Genomic DNA, 19,854 nt, shown 5'->3' with positions numbered 1-19,854 from the left:
AAGCTCCATTCTGACCAATCAGGACAGTGTCTTTTGGACCAATCAAAATGCAAGGATTTGGAGTCCTCATATACATAAAGATCGACCAAAAACTAAGGGTGGAGACTTCTGTCTATATAAGTCACCTCCCCTCTGGCTCTAAGAGCACAATTTCCCTTTCCACCAAAGATTTAAGATCATGCTTCCCAGGCTGGAGCAGGAGAAGGGCCTCACCCCAGGGCCACCTCACCACAGTGCTTTTTCACAGCAAAGCTGCTCCATGATTGAGCTGTAATATTATTGAGTTGTTCACTAGCCATGCTGTTCTCACAGACATGCTGTATCACAGTTGTATGTTTGCACTGAATAGTTTCCCAAATTGGGCATTCCTCTTGGCATTGAATTGGGACCAATGATCATCAATTAACAGATGTATCTTTTGCCTGATTTAATTTGAAACCATGAACTTAGGACAATCAACTGTAGAATAATTTTGGTCTTACTAATTCCTCCTGAACTTATTTGCTGATGACTGGAATTCCTAGAAAAAAAGACCAAGCCTTCCATTTCACAATTAGACAAAAGATAGAATATACAAATACTCAAGAGGAGATAAAATGAATTTATACAAAAATGTACACAGTTCATTCCAGCCTCCATCTGAGCAGGATCCAGGTCCTCCTGGAAGAACCACTGTCTTCCTGCTCACTCAGTGAAGTTGTCCTCCAGGGGCACAGTGCCCACCCAAGGCATGCCCAGGACTGTCAGGATGAGCAGGAACAGTGCTGCATGGCTATGTCCAGGACCTGAGCCTTTTATCTGTGCAAATGCCTTCACAGAGGGATGGAGAGGCAAAAGCAAAGGGCCTTGGGTCCCTGAGGGTAAGATGAGAGGGTTCCCCAGCAATGGAAAAGTTACAGAAATGGGGAATGACAATCAGAGATATGCCTCAGTGACAGAGAGATGGCAACTGAAACCCACAACAACATCTTTCACACCATGTTTGACTCCCTTCTCCCAAAGCTGCTCAACTCATGAACAAGGTTCTTTGTGTTTTTTTAAAACTTGGTCTTGATGGGATCAGGGTACCAGCTTCATAAAAAACTGAGTAAGACTTCCAGAGTCTGGAAGATTCATTCACTTTTCACACAAGTGTGGTTATAACAATGTACCATGTTACCACCACCGAGAAATCTAATGTAGCTCAGCCAGCCAGTCCACTGCAAGCTCCAGGAGGGGAGATGCCTATCTGTTTTATCAGTGTATGTAGCAATATATTTGTTTTATTTATCAATGTATCTAGCACTGTGTCTGTCAGGTATCTAGTACCTAATACATAGCCGTCAAAAATCAGTTATGTTTGTTTATGCCCTCTGCCAAGTGCCAAACTCACAGTAAGCACCCACTTAACACTGATAGATTGATGATTGACAGTCCGTCTTGTCTTTGATTCCCCAAGTGAAGAAAGCAGAATAAGTCAGCCTGATATAATACCTGGTTGGTGTACAGCTAATATACATAATTTACCTAACAGATACCTAATATATTTTAATAAATATCTAATATATGCTACTTAAGCCTTTTTAATAAATATCTAATATATACCTCTTAAGCCTTTCAAAATGTTATATTCCTTCACATTCTGAAAATTTAAAATACTCTAAATGAGTAACCCTGAAAAAACAGACTAAAAACTAGCAGGTGCCATAAATGGGAGGTGATAGTTGAAGAAGGTAAACAGGTGGGTATCATCATGTCACACTGGTTCTGTTTAGGATGAGTCTCCCCTCATACAGAGAGATTTGCTAAATGACCAGTTCAAAGGAGAATGGTTTAACCAACCAGTCAGAAGTATATTTATAATAACCCTGACCTCATAAGTGTATTGATACTTTCAAAGCATGCCCTCATCTGTGACCGTATGTGTCTTCAGAAGTCCTTGTGATGGAAAGGCAAGCATTACTAGTGGTCTATACAGTATAGCCACAACTCTCCATTCTGCAACATGGCAGGCCAAGCTCGGACCACCAAGAAATGAGGAATTCATTCTTTTTATGATGCAAAGAAACACTGAACAATATGAGCGGAGCATAAAAAAATGAATTATCAGCCCTAGGAAGGAAGAGAGAATGTAAAGCCGAGTAATGAGCTGAGGCACTAACAGCTGTGAGGGCTCTGGGGCATATGTAGTTGATTCCAGGCTCCACATAGAATAGGAGACAGAGCTAGGGGACCCTTCAAAGCCAAAGGGTTGACCTGAGGCCCTAGGATAAAGTTGAGAACTTAGAAAAACTGATCCCTATTAAAAAAGGGGTCTCAAACATCTGCCCACCTGACCAAGGAAGAGATAAGATAATGTGGGTCACCAGATGCTAACTGGAACTTTTCTTGTCTTGGAATTCCAGCTGAAGCCCCATACCTAAGAACAAACAAGTATCCCTCAGACAACAGAGGTACTAACAGGTAGTCACCCCACCCAGCCTATACAAATGAAGACAAGAAACAGGCATTCTGGAGGCCATAGGGGTGGGCTGAGAAACAGTGTGCTTCCCCCAACCTCCTCCCAAGCCAAGTGGAGTGGGCACCAAGGGGAGCATCTTTAGAGACTAGGGTAGGATGAGCAGAAACCATCCTAAACAAATGAAAACACCAAATGAACCTTAAAAACAAAAACAAAAGTACAGAAAAGAATGAAAGATGCAATAAAGCTTCCTCACAAAGACTTCCTTGGTGATGGGTCTTCTTTGTTGCATCTGCTCCATATAAGATAAAGCACCCCAATTCAATACTCCTCTCCACAGTTTTATACACAGGACATCCCCATGCCTCTAAAATCAAAGCCCTTTTGCTCTGGTACTCTCTGAAGTCATGCAGCCAGGTTAGTTTATACTCTTGCTGCCACACCCCCAAAACATTATTTCTCAGATAAAACTTGGCTCAGAAATACTCTTTAAGCATTTGAGCCTATACTGCAATTTCCCCATGCAACTGACAATACGTAAAGGACTAGACACACAAAGCTTTCTTCTGCTGTATTTCAATTTATACCTTTGTAATATTCAAGTAATAGTCATTTGTAATAGAGTTGAAAGAATAAACAAATTCTTAATTGGGAAATAGAGGGCAGCAGATCCCCAAATATGCAGAAAGTAAAAGATCCCATCAAAGTGCCAAAGCAAAAGGCAGAGGCCCACCTAAGCACAGGTCTCCCTGTGACCAGATATGGTTGCTCCTGTGACACATTCTGTCTTTCAAGGTTTCAAGTAAGTAGCACTGCTGCCTCCTCTTCTCTGCTGCTTCTCTAATGCACACACATGCACTGGCCCACAAGGGTTAGAGGAATCTTTCCCTAAGAGTCTTTGGTTTTGAATTTTAGCTCAGTTACTTCTGAGCCTGAAAAACACAACATAGGTAGCTTTTATGGCCATTGTATCCTCTCCATTCCAAACAGACCATGACCTACATGTAGCCATGCAGGAAGTACTGACCTGTGTCAATCCATGGGCCAAGTGTGCCTGCATGTGACTACATACCTTAACACCTACGGATGTTTCTAGAAGAGCTGTGCCCACTTCTCAGAGACACCAAGCCCATTCCACTGCTTCACCCAACCTAAGAATGTTTTTCTCCTAGTCGTTTTTTCTTTGGGATTTTCTTGTCTTCTTCATTAATTACAGTCAAACACTACAGAAATGCCCTGGACCAGTTACCTGGGGAGGAACAGCAGCTGGAGGAACAGCAGCTGGCACTGAGCAAACCTGTCCATGCAGACTAAGCTCATTCCACAACAAATACACTGGGAGGGAAACAGTGCATCCTGCCCAAGTTTCACTGGAATAAGAAAAGGGGAAAAGCCCACAGCTTTCTGCTGCCCAGATCCAGCAACAAATAGGTCTAGGGTCAGCACTGTCCTTGGGGTTCACCAGAATAAAGGCAAACTCTGCAAGTAGGTTCTCTGCAAGTAAGCTAGACAGGGTGTAGCCACAGGGTGGCTACAGGGCTGGTCGTGATTGTTTCCAGAGACTGTCTTAATACACTGTTCCCAGACAGGCAACAGGCAACTGGTACTACTTTCCTAGACGGGAAAGGCGGATAAAGTGTGCTTCCAGGCAAAGTCACCCCCACTCTACAAGGCTCTCCAACCCTAGGGCCAGGTCTATCTGAAGTGGAAGAGATAGGGGATGGGTAGAGGAAGTTGGAGGAAAGAGGCGGGACTTCAAGCCACTAGAATGTTTACTATGTATTTCATCATGATGGCCAGTGCAAAGAACCAGAGTGAAACTGCAGAAGCCAGGCCTCTGCAGCCACTGCCACCCTGCTGCCTCTGGGAAAGGCCCTCTACCCCACTGACACTGCACGTGTGACAAGGACTGGAGCAGAGTCTAGGGGTGTCTCCAGGTCATTAACTCCTTCCTGAACCAACAATAAATTCAGCGCTGTCCAGCAGAACATATCCCCATGGTATTTGAGAGGCGGAGGGAGAGTGTTATTGACCTTGGCACTAAAAATTCACATCCTTTCACTAAACATTCATATTTGTGTTGATTACAGATAAATCCAAGCATTGCAAAGCTCAAATAAGATCCAAGCAGAGATTTTCCAGTAGTTGGGAACATTTCTGTTGTAGGATTATAAGAGGGAATGGGATAAAGAACAAATAATAAAGGATTATATTCTCAGAAATATGATAATCTGATATAACTATAAGGGTAGAAAAGTACAAGGCTTAACAGTCCACAAGGCTAACAGAGAGCCAATATCTTAGGTGGGGAAGACTGACAGGTGTGGATGGGGGTGCAGGGAGTTAGGGGTGGGAACAACATGGAAGCAGGTCATCCCCAGAGAACCACCCAGGGTTGGCATTTCAGATCTGACCAGCCCAGAACACTCCTCTCTATTCTTGAGCCATGACTGAAACCAGCAGTGCAAGATCCTTGTCCATGATGCCAAGATGGTCTGTGACAGACTGATGGTTGACATCCACCCCTACACTATCCCTGACATCACCTGCTTCCTTCCATCCATGTCTTGGACACAAACTCAGATCTATGGACCACAGGCTCTCTCTCTGCTTTGGTGTCAGTGCCCAGAAAACTCAGGGGCCAGGAAAGTTTGTCTCTATATGTCTATCTTTCCACACACATGTGCATCCCATTCTACCACCCTGCATCAACCCTCCTAACACTTCCACCAACCTCACCACTTGCTCGCCACCTTCTTCTTGTTCTCATGCTCCCCAAAGAAAGCCTACCCAACCCTCTGTACAACCACCCAGACCTCAAGGGGCCAACCAGCTATTTTCATGAATAATCCATGTGAAAACAGGCAGGTTAGAGGAATCACACTTTCCCAACTCCTATTAAAATTCCGTGTTGTGGGACCTCCATTCCCACCAGCAACCTCAAGTTTCCCATATCAACTCTAGCTGCACTTGTCTCCTTATACAACTAGAGCCTTTTACCCCCTTGGCCTAGTTTGTATCCATCTCACTTTGCCAATGTCAATTCTGGAGGGTGTTTTTCTAGGAATGCTGATCATTGCTGGCCCCTAACTCATGCCTCCTGACCTCGGATAGGTTGTCTCTCAGATTTGGGAACCATCAGGAATTTCTTTGGGATGTCCCTTGTGTTTTCTACTGACTCTTACCTCTTTCTGTCTGTACAGACTCAAACCCCACTCTAGCTGCCCTCACGTCTCTCAGGACTCAGTACTCCCCTCTATGAGACCCCAAATATCTCCTTTTAAAGCTCTACCTGCCAGATACCATTCTGTATTTTTTTCACCCAGTGCTACCTCATGTCTGTTCCTGAAGACAGAATTACATGTTCTTGGCTGAGGTTAAACTTTTTATTCCTGTCCATGGCCCTAGTGCCTACTACTACCTTCTCAATCTGCCTCCCCAACAGCCCCCTCCCTCTATCATTTCCAATCTCTCCTGTGCCAACAAGTCCATCCCCTCTTTTTTCATTCACAGTCAAAATTCTTGAAAGAATGGTCCATATGTACCCCCACCCTATTTCAGGCCCACCATGCCTCAGCATTGTGCAGTCTGACTGTACGACAATCATTCTGAACCACCCTCAAAGTCTACTAATGACATCTGAATCATCAAATCCTGTGGGAGTTTACTCACTTCCTACCTTCCCTATCCACTACTCCATTTAACAGTGACCGCAGCGGCTGCTCCCCACCCTCCATGACCCTGCAGTAGTAGTGAGGCTCTCCACCCACCTCCCTCACCACTCTGGTTCTATCTCCTCTATTTTATTCCCTTCATGTCATTTAAGTGCTCTGTCTTCAGCCCCTTTATTATTTCCTTTCATCCATTTCCACAGCTTCAAATACCATCTTTTAAAATAAAAAACTCTAATCTGGCATGTATGCTGGGTATCTTCCATTTGCCCTCCAAATCCACCCTCTACCCTTCCCATCTAGACAGAAGCAAAGGGCTCTCTTGCCCTCTTGCTTTTGTTAAAAAAAAAAATCCTTTCTTTCCTTTCTTGCCTGGACTATGGCAAAAGCCTCAAAACTGTCCCTCTACCTAGTCTTAGCACCTCCACCTCATCCTCCACCCTGCCGCCTAACCAGCCTTCCAGAAAAGCCACCCTGATCACATCAGTCCCTCACATACTTCAAATGGCTTTCCACTGCCTACCAAATGGTATGCAAATTCTTCAGCCCAGTGAAAGGACTCTCTAAATGTTATCCCTTTCCTGCCATTCCAACCTTCTCTCCCATATCTCCCCCATGCATAACCTGTGCTCTAATGAAATGCAACTCACCATTCCTTTAAATTCAATGTATTTGCCTGTCAACACATTACTGACTATACTATTCTTTGTGTTGGGAATGTCCACCCTTCCACACTACCCTATTTCTATCCATCCATCAAGGTTCAGCTATGTTACCACCTTATATATACTTTCTCCACCTATATCTTATAACTATATCACCCTCCTTTAAAGCTGTGAGCCTTTTGTCTTTAGCTCCTATAAGATCCTATGAGCAAACTGCCTTACATACAGCAGATGCACGATAACTTTTTATGAGTGACTAACAATCCCAATTCTGGGAGGGAAAAAAATTAGGATGATTTCATCACAACTGGCATGAGATACCCCATTAACAGAGACATTTCAGTCATTTTATCCTGGGAAAAGACTTCTTTTCTCCTGGTCTTTCAGACAGGTGAGCACAGGTCAAAATTTTTGCCTTTCAAATAATTGAAAAACAGAGCCACAAGATCCTACCCACTGCAGTCCAAATATGAGATCTGAGTCACTGTAATCCGCTAGGATGTGGAGTCAGGTCCCCAGGATGTCTTGGGCAGCCAGGTATGGCTTGACCTTGAAGAAACACTGTGCAACATTTCAGCTCTGGGCAGTGGCCCAGATACCCCTGTAAGTAGGACCAGAGAGGAATGTGAAGGCAGTGCTGACAAGAGGAATTTACCAATAGTTATATTAAATGAAGCATATCAGCCTTCAAAGTGCCTGACTTGCATTTCTGTCTTACCACACTGAGCTCTGCTAATCTGAGAACACACATACACACACACACACACACACACACGTGCCCCAGGTAAACCCACCAAGCAGAGAGCTGAGTATGGGGTGAAAAGATGTACAGGTGCATGCAGGTTCAACAGATATGAGGCTTTGAGATCTGTGCATAAGTTAGAACACAGTGCCTGAACAGATGATATACTCAGGCTACAGGATCAAGAATCAAGAGATGAGGACTCTAGCCTACTCTGTCACTAAAAAGCTGTAACTTTAACAGGGTACCTTTAAGCAATAAATGAAATAACATGAAAGCACACAAGAGTAAACATAAAGTCAAATGTACAATATTCACTAGAAAAATATCTGACTAGTTTTTATTTTTTTCTTCCCTAACCAGACAAGTTGTTCAGATTCTCTAAGTCCAGGTTCCTTCATCTGAACAGGAATAATAAAACTTGTCCCACTATTTCAATGGCTTTCTTTTAAAGAACAGTCGAAATAGTAGGCATGAGAGGACTTAAAAGGTATTTTAGAGCTGTCAAAATGTAAGGTGCTGTTATTACTTTAAGGTAAAAGAATAACAAAAAAAAACAAAATTGCCATCCCAAAATTAGAAAGGGCCTTCCCGAGTCACAAATCCCTTCCAAAGGTTACAATTCTGCTTTGTTCATCCACTCTTCTATCTTCCTCTCCCCCTCTTTTTCTGATTCTCTCCACTGACTGCTTATTTTTCTTCCCACACTTTTTTTCCCTTTCCACATTTTAAAATGTATGAGGAACAGGGGAGGGCCCCGGGCTCTGCCTCCAGGCAACTCCAAAGCTGGGAGACAGAGACCCCTCACCAACCAAGCCATGTAGCCCTCCACAGGCCCAGACACAGCAGCCACTGAGAAGGATGTGGCCCAACAGCATAGCAGGGAGCTCACCTCTCCCAGGGTCCTGATGAATGCCGACTGGACACCTCTGTCCACAGGCAGGGGTGCTCCGGGACTAGTCAGGCAGATGGAGAGACAGAAACAGACAGACTAAATAACTTTGTCCTGTCAAACACCCATTTCCTGTCAAGTTACAAAGCCTGGTTGGCACAGAGGTGAAAACTGAACTGGATCTAGAGAACTTCATTATTTTTAGAACAGAGGCAGCATCAGTCACTCCTCAACAAAAGGCAGCTGCTAAATTGTTCAACACCTAATTAAAGTCAAATTTCTGATCTAGGTCCTGGGAGCTCAAAGAAAATACTACACACTCATTACTGATACAATGAAACTTCCTAATACTATGTTCTTGTCTACATAGGATTCAAACTTGGGGAGCCATACAAGGAAATGGACTCATATAACTAAAAAGTCATAATTCAGACCCAGCAATTCCATGTGCAGATATATACACAAAAGAATTGAAAACAAGGGTGCAAACAGATATATGTATGCTCATGTTTATAACAGCATTATTCACAACAGCCAAAAGGTGAAACAACCCAAGTGTCCATCAACCAATGAACAGATAAACAAAATGTGGTCTATACTTGCAGGAGAATATTATTCAGCCATGAAAAAAAAATGGCCCTTGAAAACATTATGCCCAGTGAAATAAGCCAGACACAAAGGACAAATATTGTGTGATGCTACTTCTATGAAATATCTAGAACAGGAAAATTCACAGTGCCAGAAAGTCAATTAGAAGTACTAGAGGCTGGAGAGAGGGAGGAATGAGGAGTTATTGCTCAGTGGTTACAGAGTTTCTGTTTGGTGTAATGAAAAGATTTTGTAAATAGTAGAGATAATTGTCCAACATTGTCAAAATAATTAATGCCACTGAATTCTATATAATTAAAAATAATTAAAATGACAAATTTTGTTTTATATATATGCATATGTGTGTGCATCTTTTATCAAAATAAAAAATGTTTAAATTGTCATTTTTAAACATTCAGCAGATATGACTTGGTAACTTAGCTTTACTGAGATAGTTAAAAGAAATAAATCATGAAACCACATTCATGAAACTGAAAAAAATTAATCTTACCTACAGTGACACCCAGGTCCCTAAATAATCTCATATATTTCCTTTTAACTCTATCATTTATCATGCAGATTGTCACAACATACACATCTGAGATGCGTAAAATGTGCTTGCAACAGTTAGACTACACAAGGGAACTGCAATTGTAGAATTATCATCACTATCAATAATGCATGAAAACCCATAGAAACAGAAAGTAAATTTGCAGTTGTCAGGGGCTGGAGGGAGGGGCGAATGAAGAGTACTGCCAGTGAGTCCAAGGGGTGATGAAAATGTGCAGGAATTAGACAGTAGTGACGATTTTTCACAGCTCTGTAAAAACACCAAAAACCACTGACCTGTACACTTGAAAGAGCAAATTTTATGATATGTGAATTATATCTCTAGAGAGGTTATTTAAACATAAATAACTAAATAAATAAGGCATGAAGTCCAGGGAGCTCAGCTTGAAAGTGTGGTCCTCTGAACTCATCAGAATCTTGTTTGAAAAGGGACAGTATTTATTTTCCAAGAGGAAATTGCTGAGAAGACACTACAAGAATGGATGGTGAAGCAAGGCCACACCATGAAGTGGCATTTCAAAGCCCAGGCTCGCTGATCTAGGTCTTCCATGAAGGTCTACAGAGGGGTCTGAAGAACCAAAGAGAACACAGACAAAGCCCACGGGAATAAGTGAGTAGCTAGGGAATGAGACTACAAGGAGAGGGATGTTGAGTGACCACACAGCAGCCATTGAGGACGAACAAGTGTTCAGCTCTTTATCCACTACACCTGACCAGCAGATGCCAGCATCAGTTTCCCCAAAGCAAACGCAAGCAAGAGTCTATGAGGCTAACTCAAGTTAGCCTTTTCCAAGGTGGATGGATAATGGGTTTTTCTTTCCTTCTGCTCATGGAGAAAAGAAAGAACACATGCTTTGAAAGTCTAAAAGACCTGGATTATTTCCAATTCCAATGCTGTCGTGGTGACCTTGGCCACATTACTTAAGGTCTTTGGTCCTCAGTTTCCCCACATGAAATAATATTTTCAAGGATGACATGATACTAAGTGCATGAAGCACCAAGAACATTGCTGGAGACACCAGACATTCAAAATGGTAGTTATTACTCCTGCCCCATTCTAGAAATATAAAAAGGTAGATGTTATTCTTCAATATAGTCTATTTTTTATAATAAAAATGAAAACGATGCCTTCACAGATCACAGGACCAGAGGCTAGAAAGGGGAGGGGATTGATGTGGGGAGCAAGACACACATCAATCCCCTCCAGGCCACTTTTTGATGACAAGATTATTTTTGCTTTGGGAAACTAAAGGCTAATCTGTCTACATAAGGTATGAAATTAGAGTACCTTCCTATTTTGCTAAGTATCTCAAAATGCTATATAGAACTATTTCCTCCTTTTATCTACAAACTTCCAGAACCTCTGATATATTAAAAAAATTAGTTTACCTTCCAAAGCGAAGTTTTGTGTCCTAGGCAGTCTGTCCTTCTACACAAAGGGGCTTGTGTTTAGGTTTGGGAATTCAAGTTGGAAAGTGGGTAGTCTGTTTTTCTGGCCAGGTGGTACCCTTCCCACTCTCAATGGCCCTCTTTCCAGATATTCGGGCCATCTGACAAGTTTGGTTTGGGACCTGAGGCTGAAGGCTGGGAGCCTTATGTGGCAGCTGTGAAAAGATGGCGGCGTGGCAGCACATTGCTGCTGGGCCTAAGGAAACCCTGCAGTCCGAATGGTCCCACTGTCCTGGGACCCCACCTGCCTGAGATCCCACCAGCCTCAGGATAGCTGACAGTTGTGGAGAAAACCAATACCAGGACTCTCTTGACTGATTTTTTACTTCCTTTTTTATTATTCTTTTGTCAGCCAGATTAGCACTTCAGATTGTTTCTCTTTGTTAGACATTTCTATCCTTTAAATTTTGAATGTCAGCCATCCAGTAACATGTACAGCTGTTTGAAATGCTTTGAAAGTTGTTTCATGGCACTTCTTCCTCAAACTCTGGTGCTCTGCTCTCTGATAACAGTAACTGATATTTGCACGGTGATCCACATTCATTATCCCATTCAGAGCCTCATAGCTGCCCTGTGAATTTGACTAGCTAAGGACTGTTATTTCCATTTCATGGATTAAAATGGTGAGACCAGATTCCTTCCAAACTCTCAGAGAAAGAGATCAAGTCAAAGAGTATGAGTTTAGTCATTTTGCTAGATGTAGCCCTTTCTTTCTTTTCTTTCTTTCTTTTCTTTTTCTTTCTCTCCTTCCTTCCTTCCTTCCTTCCTTCCTTCCTTCCTTCCTTCCTTCCTTCCTTCCTTCCTTCCTTCCTTCCTTCCTTCCTTCCTTCCTTCGCTTTTGCTAACTAGCATCTTTGAAAGGTTTTAGCCCAACATGAGTTATTTTGGAAGGAGATGTGTATGTATGGATATACATATGTATATGTGTGGGGGGGGTGTATATCTGAACATGACACAATGGTTACAAAGTAAATAGAGATTAATTGCGTAATCTAGTCAACATTTCTGCCCATAGGCAATACAGGGAAGAGCGTTCATTTGCTGTCTGGATTTTGGCTTGGTTCTCTAAGGGACGAGAGACAATTATTTTATTTTCTTTTTAGCTAGATTCAAGCGGGCAGCACCAAGTTTATGAAAAAAACAGAAACCCCTGTTGACAAATTGGCAGCTTGAATATTTCACAAAATTATCGCAAAACTATGTTCTGAAATGATGGCTTTCTCCAGGGATCTCAAAGGCCACATCTGTAAGCAGAGCCTTGCTCAGGCCTCTCTGTCTTAAGCTACAGACCAGATCAGCCTCAAAGGCCCCCCCAGTTTCTGGATGACAATATGTGAGAGTATTAACAAGTCAGCCAATGAACATTTCAAGGAAGATGGGAATGTCAGATGAAGTCCCTTCCATGTGCTGAATTTAAGCTGCCAGTACTTATTTCAATGTCCCCCCAAAAGAGGTAAGTGTCCTAGGAGACTAGCTCTGAAAATGAGGAAAGGAGAAGCCTTTGTTCTTCCAACTCAGGTACAATTCATGGCAGCCTGTTGTCTGGTCAGCTGTGACCTAAATGTCCTCACAGTTTCTACCTGCAGTTAATTTGTGTCTCTGTGCCCTGGCCAAGAGCAAAGCTGCACGGTCCACAAGGAATGCCCCACAGCTTGTCAAAGGAAGTCCTACAGCACTGTCAGGCCTCTTATCACCCCACTCTCCCTAAGGGGATGAAACAAGCCTAGATTGGTGCAGGAAAGAAGAGAGCAAATAAAAAAGGCTTGGAGGCATATCCATTTGCAGACAAAATAATGATCTGAATTTTGCTGAAGTTCCTTATGAACATATATGAACTTTTTTTTACTCTGTAGTCTGAAAAATCATTTTCAAACCTTTCCAATGATAGATACCCCACCCTCCCCAGTGTATTTCCAAATCTAACATCTCAGAAGTGATTTTAAGCCAGTACAAAGGTTAGCAGGGGTAGGGGGGACAGGCAGAGGTTGACCAGAAACACTATGCAATGCTCTGTTAGAGGGTTTAATACACACCAAGTATGGTCAAGAGAAAGCAGCTGGGAAAAGAGATGGAAGAACTTTTTTGTCACATCCCTGCCTGAGTGAACTGACTGTTTAGAAGCCTCTGTTTTCTCAACTGGAAACAGTTTGTCTTAATCGTTCCTTTTACCTGTAAGATGTTCTGTTCCTAGAAAGTAAATTCTCAAAGAGACATCACATTTATTCTATGTATGTTTGACAAACCCCTCAAAGTACATGAGTAGAACTGCCCCTCCTCCCACACACACACGCATATATAGTACATTACAAGAAGACCATTTTAAAGTGAACAACATGTCATGGAGAGCAGAGTTTGGTGGGGTTTAGGGAAGGGGAGGGCTGAGAGGTTTTGGTTTCTTGCCAGTTAACTCTCCCTTTCCTCATCCCCTGTTCAAAGCCAGATTAACTGTTCCCTTAGTTCCTTTGGTCTCTGGGGAAGTAAGGTGTCATTTTCAACTTCTGTTTGACTCCTGAGCTCCAGGCCCAAACTGATCTCCTTATGTCCCTTAAATCCCCATTTTAATTTAATTTAGTTCCACAAGTACTGTAGTAACTGGGTTCCCCAAATTACCCACAGACCCCCAACAGCTGGGTCTCCTCCTGTGTTCCTCTGTCTCCCACCAGCCCTGCTCCCTGAACTCCCAGCCGTTTCACAGTTCTGCTTCTCTGGAAGCCCTCCTGGACGCCCACTCACACAGTCCACATGGCTAGAACTACAGCGAGGCTCTGGGGTACCAAGGCTCCTGGGAGCCTGAAACTCTACTCCAATTCCCTTCTTCTCACAAGCAGCTGCCTCCAAGTGCTCCTCAAGTCTAGCAAGAAAAAGCAAAGAAGTCTGCTGAAATGTGACAGGCCAGTGAGCCTGGTCTTAAACACATAAGCACCCCACCTGCGAATTAAGACACAGAAGACCTCATCCATAGTACCTGAGTTTGAAGCTCAAACACACTAATTACTACAGCCCTCCATTTTGCTTTTTCTGTTATGGGTTCCATTCAATCTACACATCTGGCTTTCAAACAGCAGTTGAAAGGCATTTCATTTTCCCAAAGGGATCCTGTCACTTTTTTTTTAATACAGTATCTAACCTTGAGGTACATGTAAATAGGTGTTTACTAAATTACTTTAATAATGACAGTCATGACTTAGAGTGTTGTTTCATTATCAGAATCTTTAACACTCACATTACTAAATATTTAGCACCTGATATTTTGCAAAACAATTCCTATGCCTTTTTTTTTGTCAGTCTTCTGCTCTCCTCCACAGTGACCATCACTAACACAACAGTAAGGATGGACTCTAGAAAAAAACTAAAGCAGTGTGATCATTTTGTTAATTAGTCTCAGTGTTAAGTCCCCAGGTGTTTCCCAAACAATCTATCAGCTTTCCTTAGTCCACATTAGGAAATAAAACTGTCCCCTGATTTTGAATGCTGAGCACTGATTTCCGAGTCCTGGAAGAAACAGTTGGAAGGACCCTGGCTGACCTGTCCCTACCCTGTAACAAACAGCTGCAACACCAGGCAGGAAGAATTACTGTAAAAGGAAGAAAGTGCTGTTGGCCACTCCCTCACCATCTCTTAACACAGAGGCAAGAGTTTCTCAGACCTCATGGATCTTGCCATAACAACTAAGCAAGCCAAGTGAAGAAAGGGATAGAAAAGAAAACACCAGGAGTTGGAAAACATCACTGAAAATGAGAACAAATCTCAGTTACTTCCTAACGTAGGTCTCGGAAGCTTTTCTGCCATTACCCAGCAGGAGACCAGCCAGACTAATAAACAGAAATCAGCTGTGAAGTATACCCAGTTGTTTTTTCTTAATAAAGTAAGGAAATGATTTCTTGTCTTTCAGCTGACAAGCTATGTAACCCTAGAGTTAGGGTTTCCAGATCCCAAATTTTAGGTTGCCTCATGCTCCACTGGCCCCTCGGGTTAAACCATCCATGGGAAATCAGAGAGAAAATTAATATATAGCCATAACAAGTTCAGCTAATCACCCAAAAGGCTCCCTCAAGGCTCTGTAGGATTTTGTCTGTGCTACAGATAAACAGAAACCTGAAGTGAGAGGGTGCAATAGAGCGGGAGAAATCCAAAGTGGGTTTTCATTGCCAGAGGGTGGCGAAGTTACCAGAGGACTCAATCATATGGGGGGGGGGGTGGCATGGGGACACACCCTAGTCTTTGGGGTTCTCTGTATGGGGCAGGTGTGGGTGTGATGAAAGCAGCACAGCAGACAGAAAATACTCTACAAACCCTCCGACATCTTTCCTCACCAAACCCTAAAGGAGTGCCCCTGTCCTGACTCCTAAGCCCTGGAGCACCACCTACTGGGAGAGGCAGAAACTACAGTCCCTTTAGGTCTTGCTGGGTTCGCATTCAGTGGTTCATGCAGGCAAGCATTCATTCAGTCATGTATTAAGCCCTAGAATGAGCCAGGGTCTGTACCAGAAAGTACTGCCAGGGCCTCAAAATACCCATTCATTATGCTCTTTGGATTCCTTCAGTCTAGACTTCATACACAGAAGGACCCACCTCAGGCAATTTTAAGGCAAAGAGAAAAATGAAGGAAGAGTCCTAAGTCATCACCAAGACTGAAAGATGACTCCAGTGGCTAGTGGCTCACTATTTCATTTGCAGAGTACTATCTCTGCAGGGCAGAATCTACCTGTAAAGAACAATTACCCACTTCATATGAGGTACAAATGTCCAGTCTTAGGGGACTGCACTTCCAATATTCCTCTCTGCAATACATAGGGTCCCCAAAGTGCGTTAGGCTCCTGTGTAATCTACCGAAAATAGCTTTACCCTATTCCCTGTGTGTGGTGTGTGTGTGTACAAGCACGCACTTAAACAGTTAGCATGTGTTCTATGGAAATGATGAATAGTTGGTTATTGTAATATAACCAACCTATTATGTAGTATTCTGATAGGCTGCAAAGTGAGCAATACTAGAAACAATATTTTGGACCTCAATAGCACTTTTTCTCCAGTTTCCTCCATGCAGGATCCAAGAAAGAAAAGCTAATATCATGCTTTCTTCAACTCACATGGGCCGAGGTGCAAGCAGCATTGTCCTTTGACCATTTGTAAAGAGAATTATCTGTGATCACTACTATTCCTTTATTATGATGGTTATTATTCTGCTGTATTGATCAGTTAAAAAGAAAACACAGTGTGTCTTCCACTCCCAGAACATGTTTCTCCCCTCTGCCTTGTCTCCAGCAGATAAGGGACATACCAATGTTTTATTTGTTAAATGGTTGACTAATTAAGAATCTTGTTTGCTAACTGAAGACCAAAATGGAAAATCGGCCCAGAAAAGTGGAAGGCTAGGGTGGGACCACAGCAGATAGGGCACTACAGGTAAGGCGAGGAGCCATTTCCAGCTGAAATCCAGGGCCAAAAGGCAGGTCCTTTAGGGAATTTTCGGGCTGTTCCCACCAGCTGACCACCACCTCCATACCTGGATTCTCAAATGGGGGGGGGGGGAGGCAAACAGAGAGAAGCTGGAGAAAGGCTGATCTCAGTGCCTTCCAGCCTGTCAGGAAGAAAAGCCCCACCACTGGCAACTTTCTCGGTTCTCCACTCTTTGGTTTGTCACCATCACTGCTCTGAGGTAATCACTTGGCTTCTCTTCTCTCTCCTGAAACTCTAATCCCCAATTATGTTTCACTGCCCCTTTGCTTATTAAGTCACAGCAACCCCTTCCTTGGAAATATTTATGCTCTTTCAGGTCTGCCTCTCCCCACCTTCGTCACCCTCCTCTTCTTCTCCCCCCAAAACTGGGAAATGCCAATGAGGCAGGAAGAGGAGGTGGAAAATGGAGGGAGACAGAGATCCTGGTGCTCCTTCACCTGAGAACCGCATACAAGAATGGAGGCAAACCCGCTCCTGTGAATTATATAATCACTGCAGCTTTTAGGGAGAGAACTGGAATTCAGGTTGCCATAGTGTTCATTGGCATGTTGCTGGAAAGGCAGAGCTCTAGGCCCTGCTTGCTCCCTCCTTTTTCCTCCATCTTCTGCAAAAACCTCTCCAGGGTCAGCTCCTACTTTTAGTGTCTGCTCCCTGCATTTGTGTGTAGGGAAGGAGATGCTGGGGGACAAAGGGGCAAAAGAAAGAAAGGAAAAAGGCTAAGAAGGGGTTTATCCTGCCCTAAGAGACAAACTTGTGAACTATTTAAGGTTATCATTACGTGAATAAATAATTATTACCACAGTGTACTGCCATTGTTAGTAGAGTAAGAACAATACTACTGAACTCTCCTCTTCCAGGCTGCTTAAACTGAGAAGTTGGAGGGGAGAAATCCATCCCCACTCTTCAAAAAGATCACCCTTTCCTTTGTGTCTCTGATTCCCTCCCTCCTAATCCATCCACTACTCCATCAACTAAGAAGGGGAGGAGAACAGGCGGGGGCTGGGACATGAGATAGAGAAACTCGGGACAGAACCTGCCTCCATGACCCCAAAACCCTGGCTCACCCTAGGACCCATGACCCTTAACAAAAGTCTTTCTACCTAAAGAGGCCAAAATCCCTGCACTGCCAACCAAGCTCCAGTTTCAGGATGGAAGGTAGGGTGCCTGGCAGTCAGGCTCTAAAGGGTAGGGACACTGGCTCCAAATGGTGGAAATGGGAGCAAAGGAAGGGAGGAGGCAGAAAAAAGAAACATGGAGACAGCCCCTCCCTCAGGCTGGTCCTCAGAGGATTACTTTAAGTACCCCAGTAAGTAACAGGCCCAACAGCGACAGGTATTCAGGAGAGAGACTGAAAGAAGTGTGAACAGGGAAACAGAGAGAAAAGGGAGCGACTACACCCAGAGACAGAGAAAGCCATGGAGAACAGCCAGAGATGGAGCTGGAGGCTGCCACACTCCAGCAAGACCACCCCCCTAAACTCCATCATGACCTTAATTGCTGAGCGACGCCAAAAAAAAATAATAATAATTTGTTAATAAGCGGGGAGGGAGAGAAAGTTTTCAGGAAGTGGATAGTTACCTGAAAGCCTTTTCTTCTCACAGGGGGAGCTGGTGACACTTGATGCCCAAGATGAAGATGCTTAGAGAATACTGGTCAACAGCGTGGAGCCGTATGAGCTCAGCACACTCTTTAATTATTTCCTTAAAACATGAAAAAGCAAAGCCCACACACCACCCAATTCTTATCGCTTACATCAGGTACTAGCCCACTTGTGGGTACAAATAAGAACACACCGGGCATGGAGAGGTCAATGGCATGGAGAGGTGGGTGGATGTTGATGAGGCGTGGGAGCGAGAAGCAGGGAGAGACTCACATCTGCATACCCAGACCCCCAGGGCGCGCAGCCCAAGGCAGAGGTCTCTGGAAGCAATTGGGGCACTGGGTGGCTGGCCGGAGCGCGGGGCGGCCTGGTGCTGGGTGTGTGCGCGTGCGCTCTCAGCCGCGCCCGGAGCGAGGCAAGGGACCTGGCCACCAGGGCTGGAGGACAGCGGCACCCCCTTCCCCACGCGTGCGGTGGGCCGGGCAGTTGGGCTTTACAGGAAAAGACAAAAAAGCGAGGCAGAAGCAGACACTTGAGGAACTTTTCCCCTGGTCTGTAATTTCATTGGAAACACATGAGCCAGAGAAGCCGGCATGGGAGGGGGAGGGGCGGGAATTTTCCGCTGGGTCTTGAGGGGTTCGGGTCCAAGTCCGGTCAGTCTCAAGAGGCAGAGGCGCCCCAAGCAACTCCGCAGGGACTGGCCCCCAAGCGAGCAGGCGCAGGGCGGGGAGGGAGAGAGCCCTTGCTAGGGCCTCGGCCGCGCAGCGGGACCAGGCTTACCTTGGTGGTTTTCCTCTGGGATGTACATCCTCGTGTTTTCATTGACCTTTAACCAAAAATTGTTTTAAAAGGAGAAGCCACAAAGAGGAAGAAATGTCAAAACACTCCCAGAGGGTCTGGATTAATCCCTCCTCCGAGGCAGGAGGCTTTCGTGCAAAATTCAAGGAAGCGGTAGAGCTGTGGTATTTCTTCTTCCTTTCTGATGATTACCTGATTCCCATTATTGCATCAAATACCAAAAACTGCTCCTTTCCAGTACTGCCTCCTTGAGTGAAATTGTAATGCATCCTCAGTACATCCGGGCCCCTTCCAAGAATTTAGCCCCGCACCTCTGGCGGCTACACCGTTTGAAAAAAATCAACCAAGGGGAGGCAGCGCGAGAAGAGGCGGAGAGGAGGGCTGAAGACAGCGATGGACCTCCAGCCCGGCGAAAGGCCGAAAGAGTCTGAAGCGTTTCCGCCACTCCTGGCCAGTCCTCCCAAGGCCCCAGCTCGGCTCTGTTCTGTCAAGAAGCTCCAGCAACTACGGAGGCGCGGAGGCAGGAAGAGGCGCCGCTGCCCTCAGCGCCGTTCTGGCAGGAGCTGTTTCTGCAGAGGCAGAGAGAGGGAGACTCCGGGCGCGCCAGAGCCACGCTCACCGCCTCCAGCCCAGCCCGCCGCTGCGCCCTCCCCGCCCGCCCGCCTGGCGCACTGGAGGCAGACTCGCTGAACGCTTCCAGATGTGGAGCAGCGGCGCGCAGGAACCGGGCACACGGTGAGCACCCACTCGGCCCTTGGCCGCAACGCGAACCAGTCCAGCTGCCCACATGACGTCAAAGGGAGCAGCCGAGGTGCAGGCCTGGAGAGGCCAGCGCTCGGGGGCTGTGGGAGGCGCCCCCCGGTGGGGCGGGGCGTGGGCAGACGTGGGGCTCAAGCGCCTTACCATCGCCCACGCGCGCCCCGCCACCTCCAGCCGTTCACCCCGTCATCCTTGGCAATGCTGGCGAGTTCCTGAGCGGCCA

At 44.9% G+C, this 19,854-nt stretch overlaps 1 protein-coding gene across 17 annotated transcripts in view; it reads right to left on the bottom strand.

The window, feature by feature from the left end:
* Nucleotides 1-19,436, bottom strand: part of CACNA1C (calcium voltage-gated channel subunit alpha1 C) — a 657,076-nt gene extending 637,640 nt beyond the window's left edge. For all 17 annotated transcript variants that reach the window (XM_053662750.1, XM_053662779.1, XM_053662780.1 and 14 more), the window contains exon 1: nt 18,855-19,436. In XM_053662750.1, the coding sequence (XP_053518725.1) occupies nt 18,855-18,882 (28 nt within the window). In that variant the 5' untranslated portion in view covers nt 18,883-19,436. The remainder of the gene's footprint in view (nt 1-18,854) is intronic.
* Nucleotides 19,437-19,854: the final 418 nt, after the last annotated feature.

The sequence above is a fragment of the Artibeus jamaicensis genome, unplaced genomic scaffold (assembly GCF_021234435.1).
Source record: "Artibeus jamaicensis isolate MK-2021 breed Jamaican fruit bat unplaced genomic scaffold, CSHL_Jam_final contig_1028, whole genome shotgun sequence".
NCBI classification, from domain to species: Eukaryota; Metazoa; Chordata; class Mammalia; order Chiroptera; family Phyllostomidae; genus Artibeus; species Artibeus jamaicensis.
Note: the sequence above shows the minus strand (reverse complement) of the source record. Positions and strands in the feature narration are given on the sequence as shown.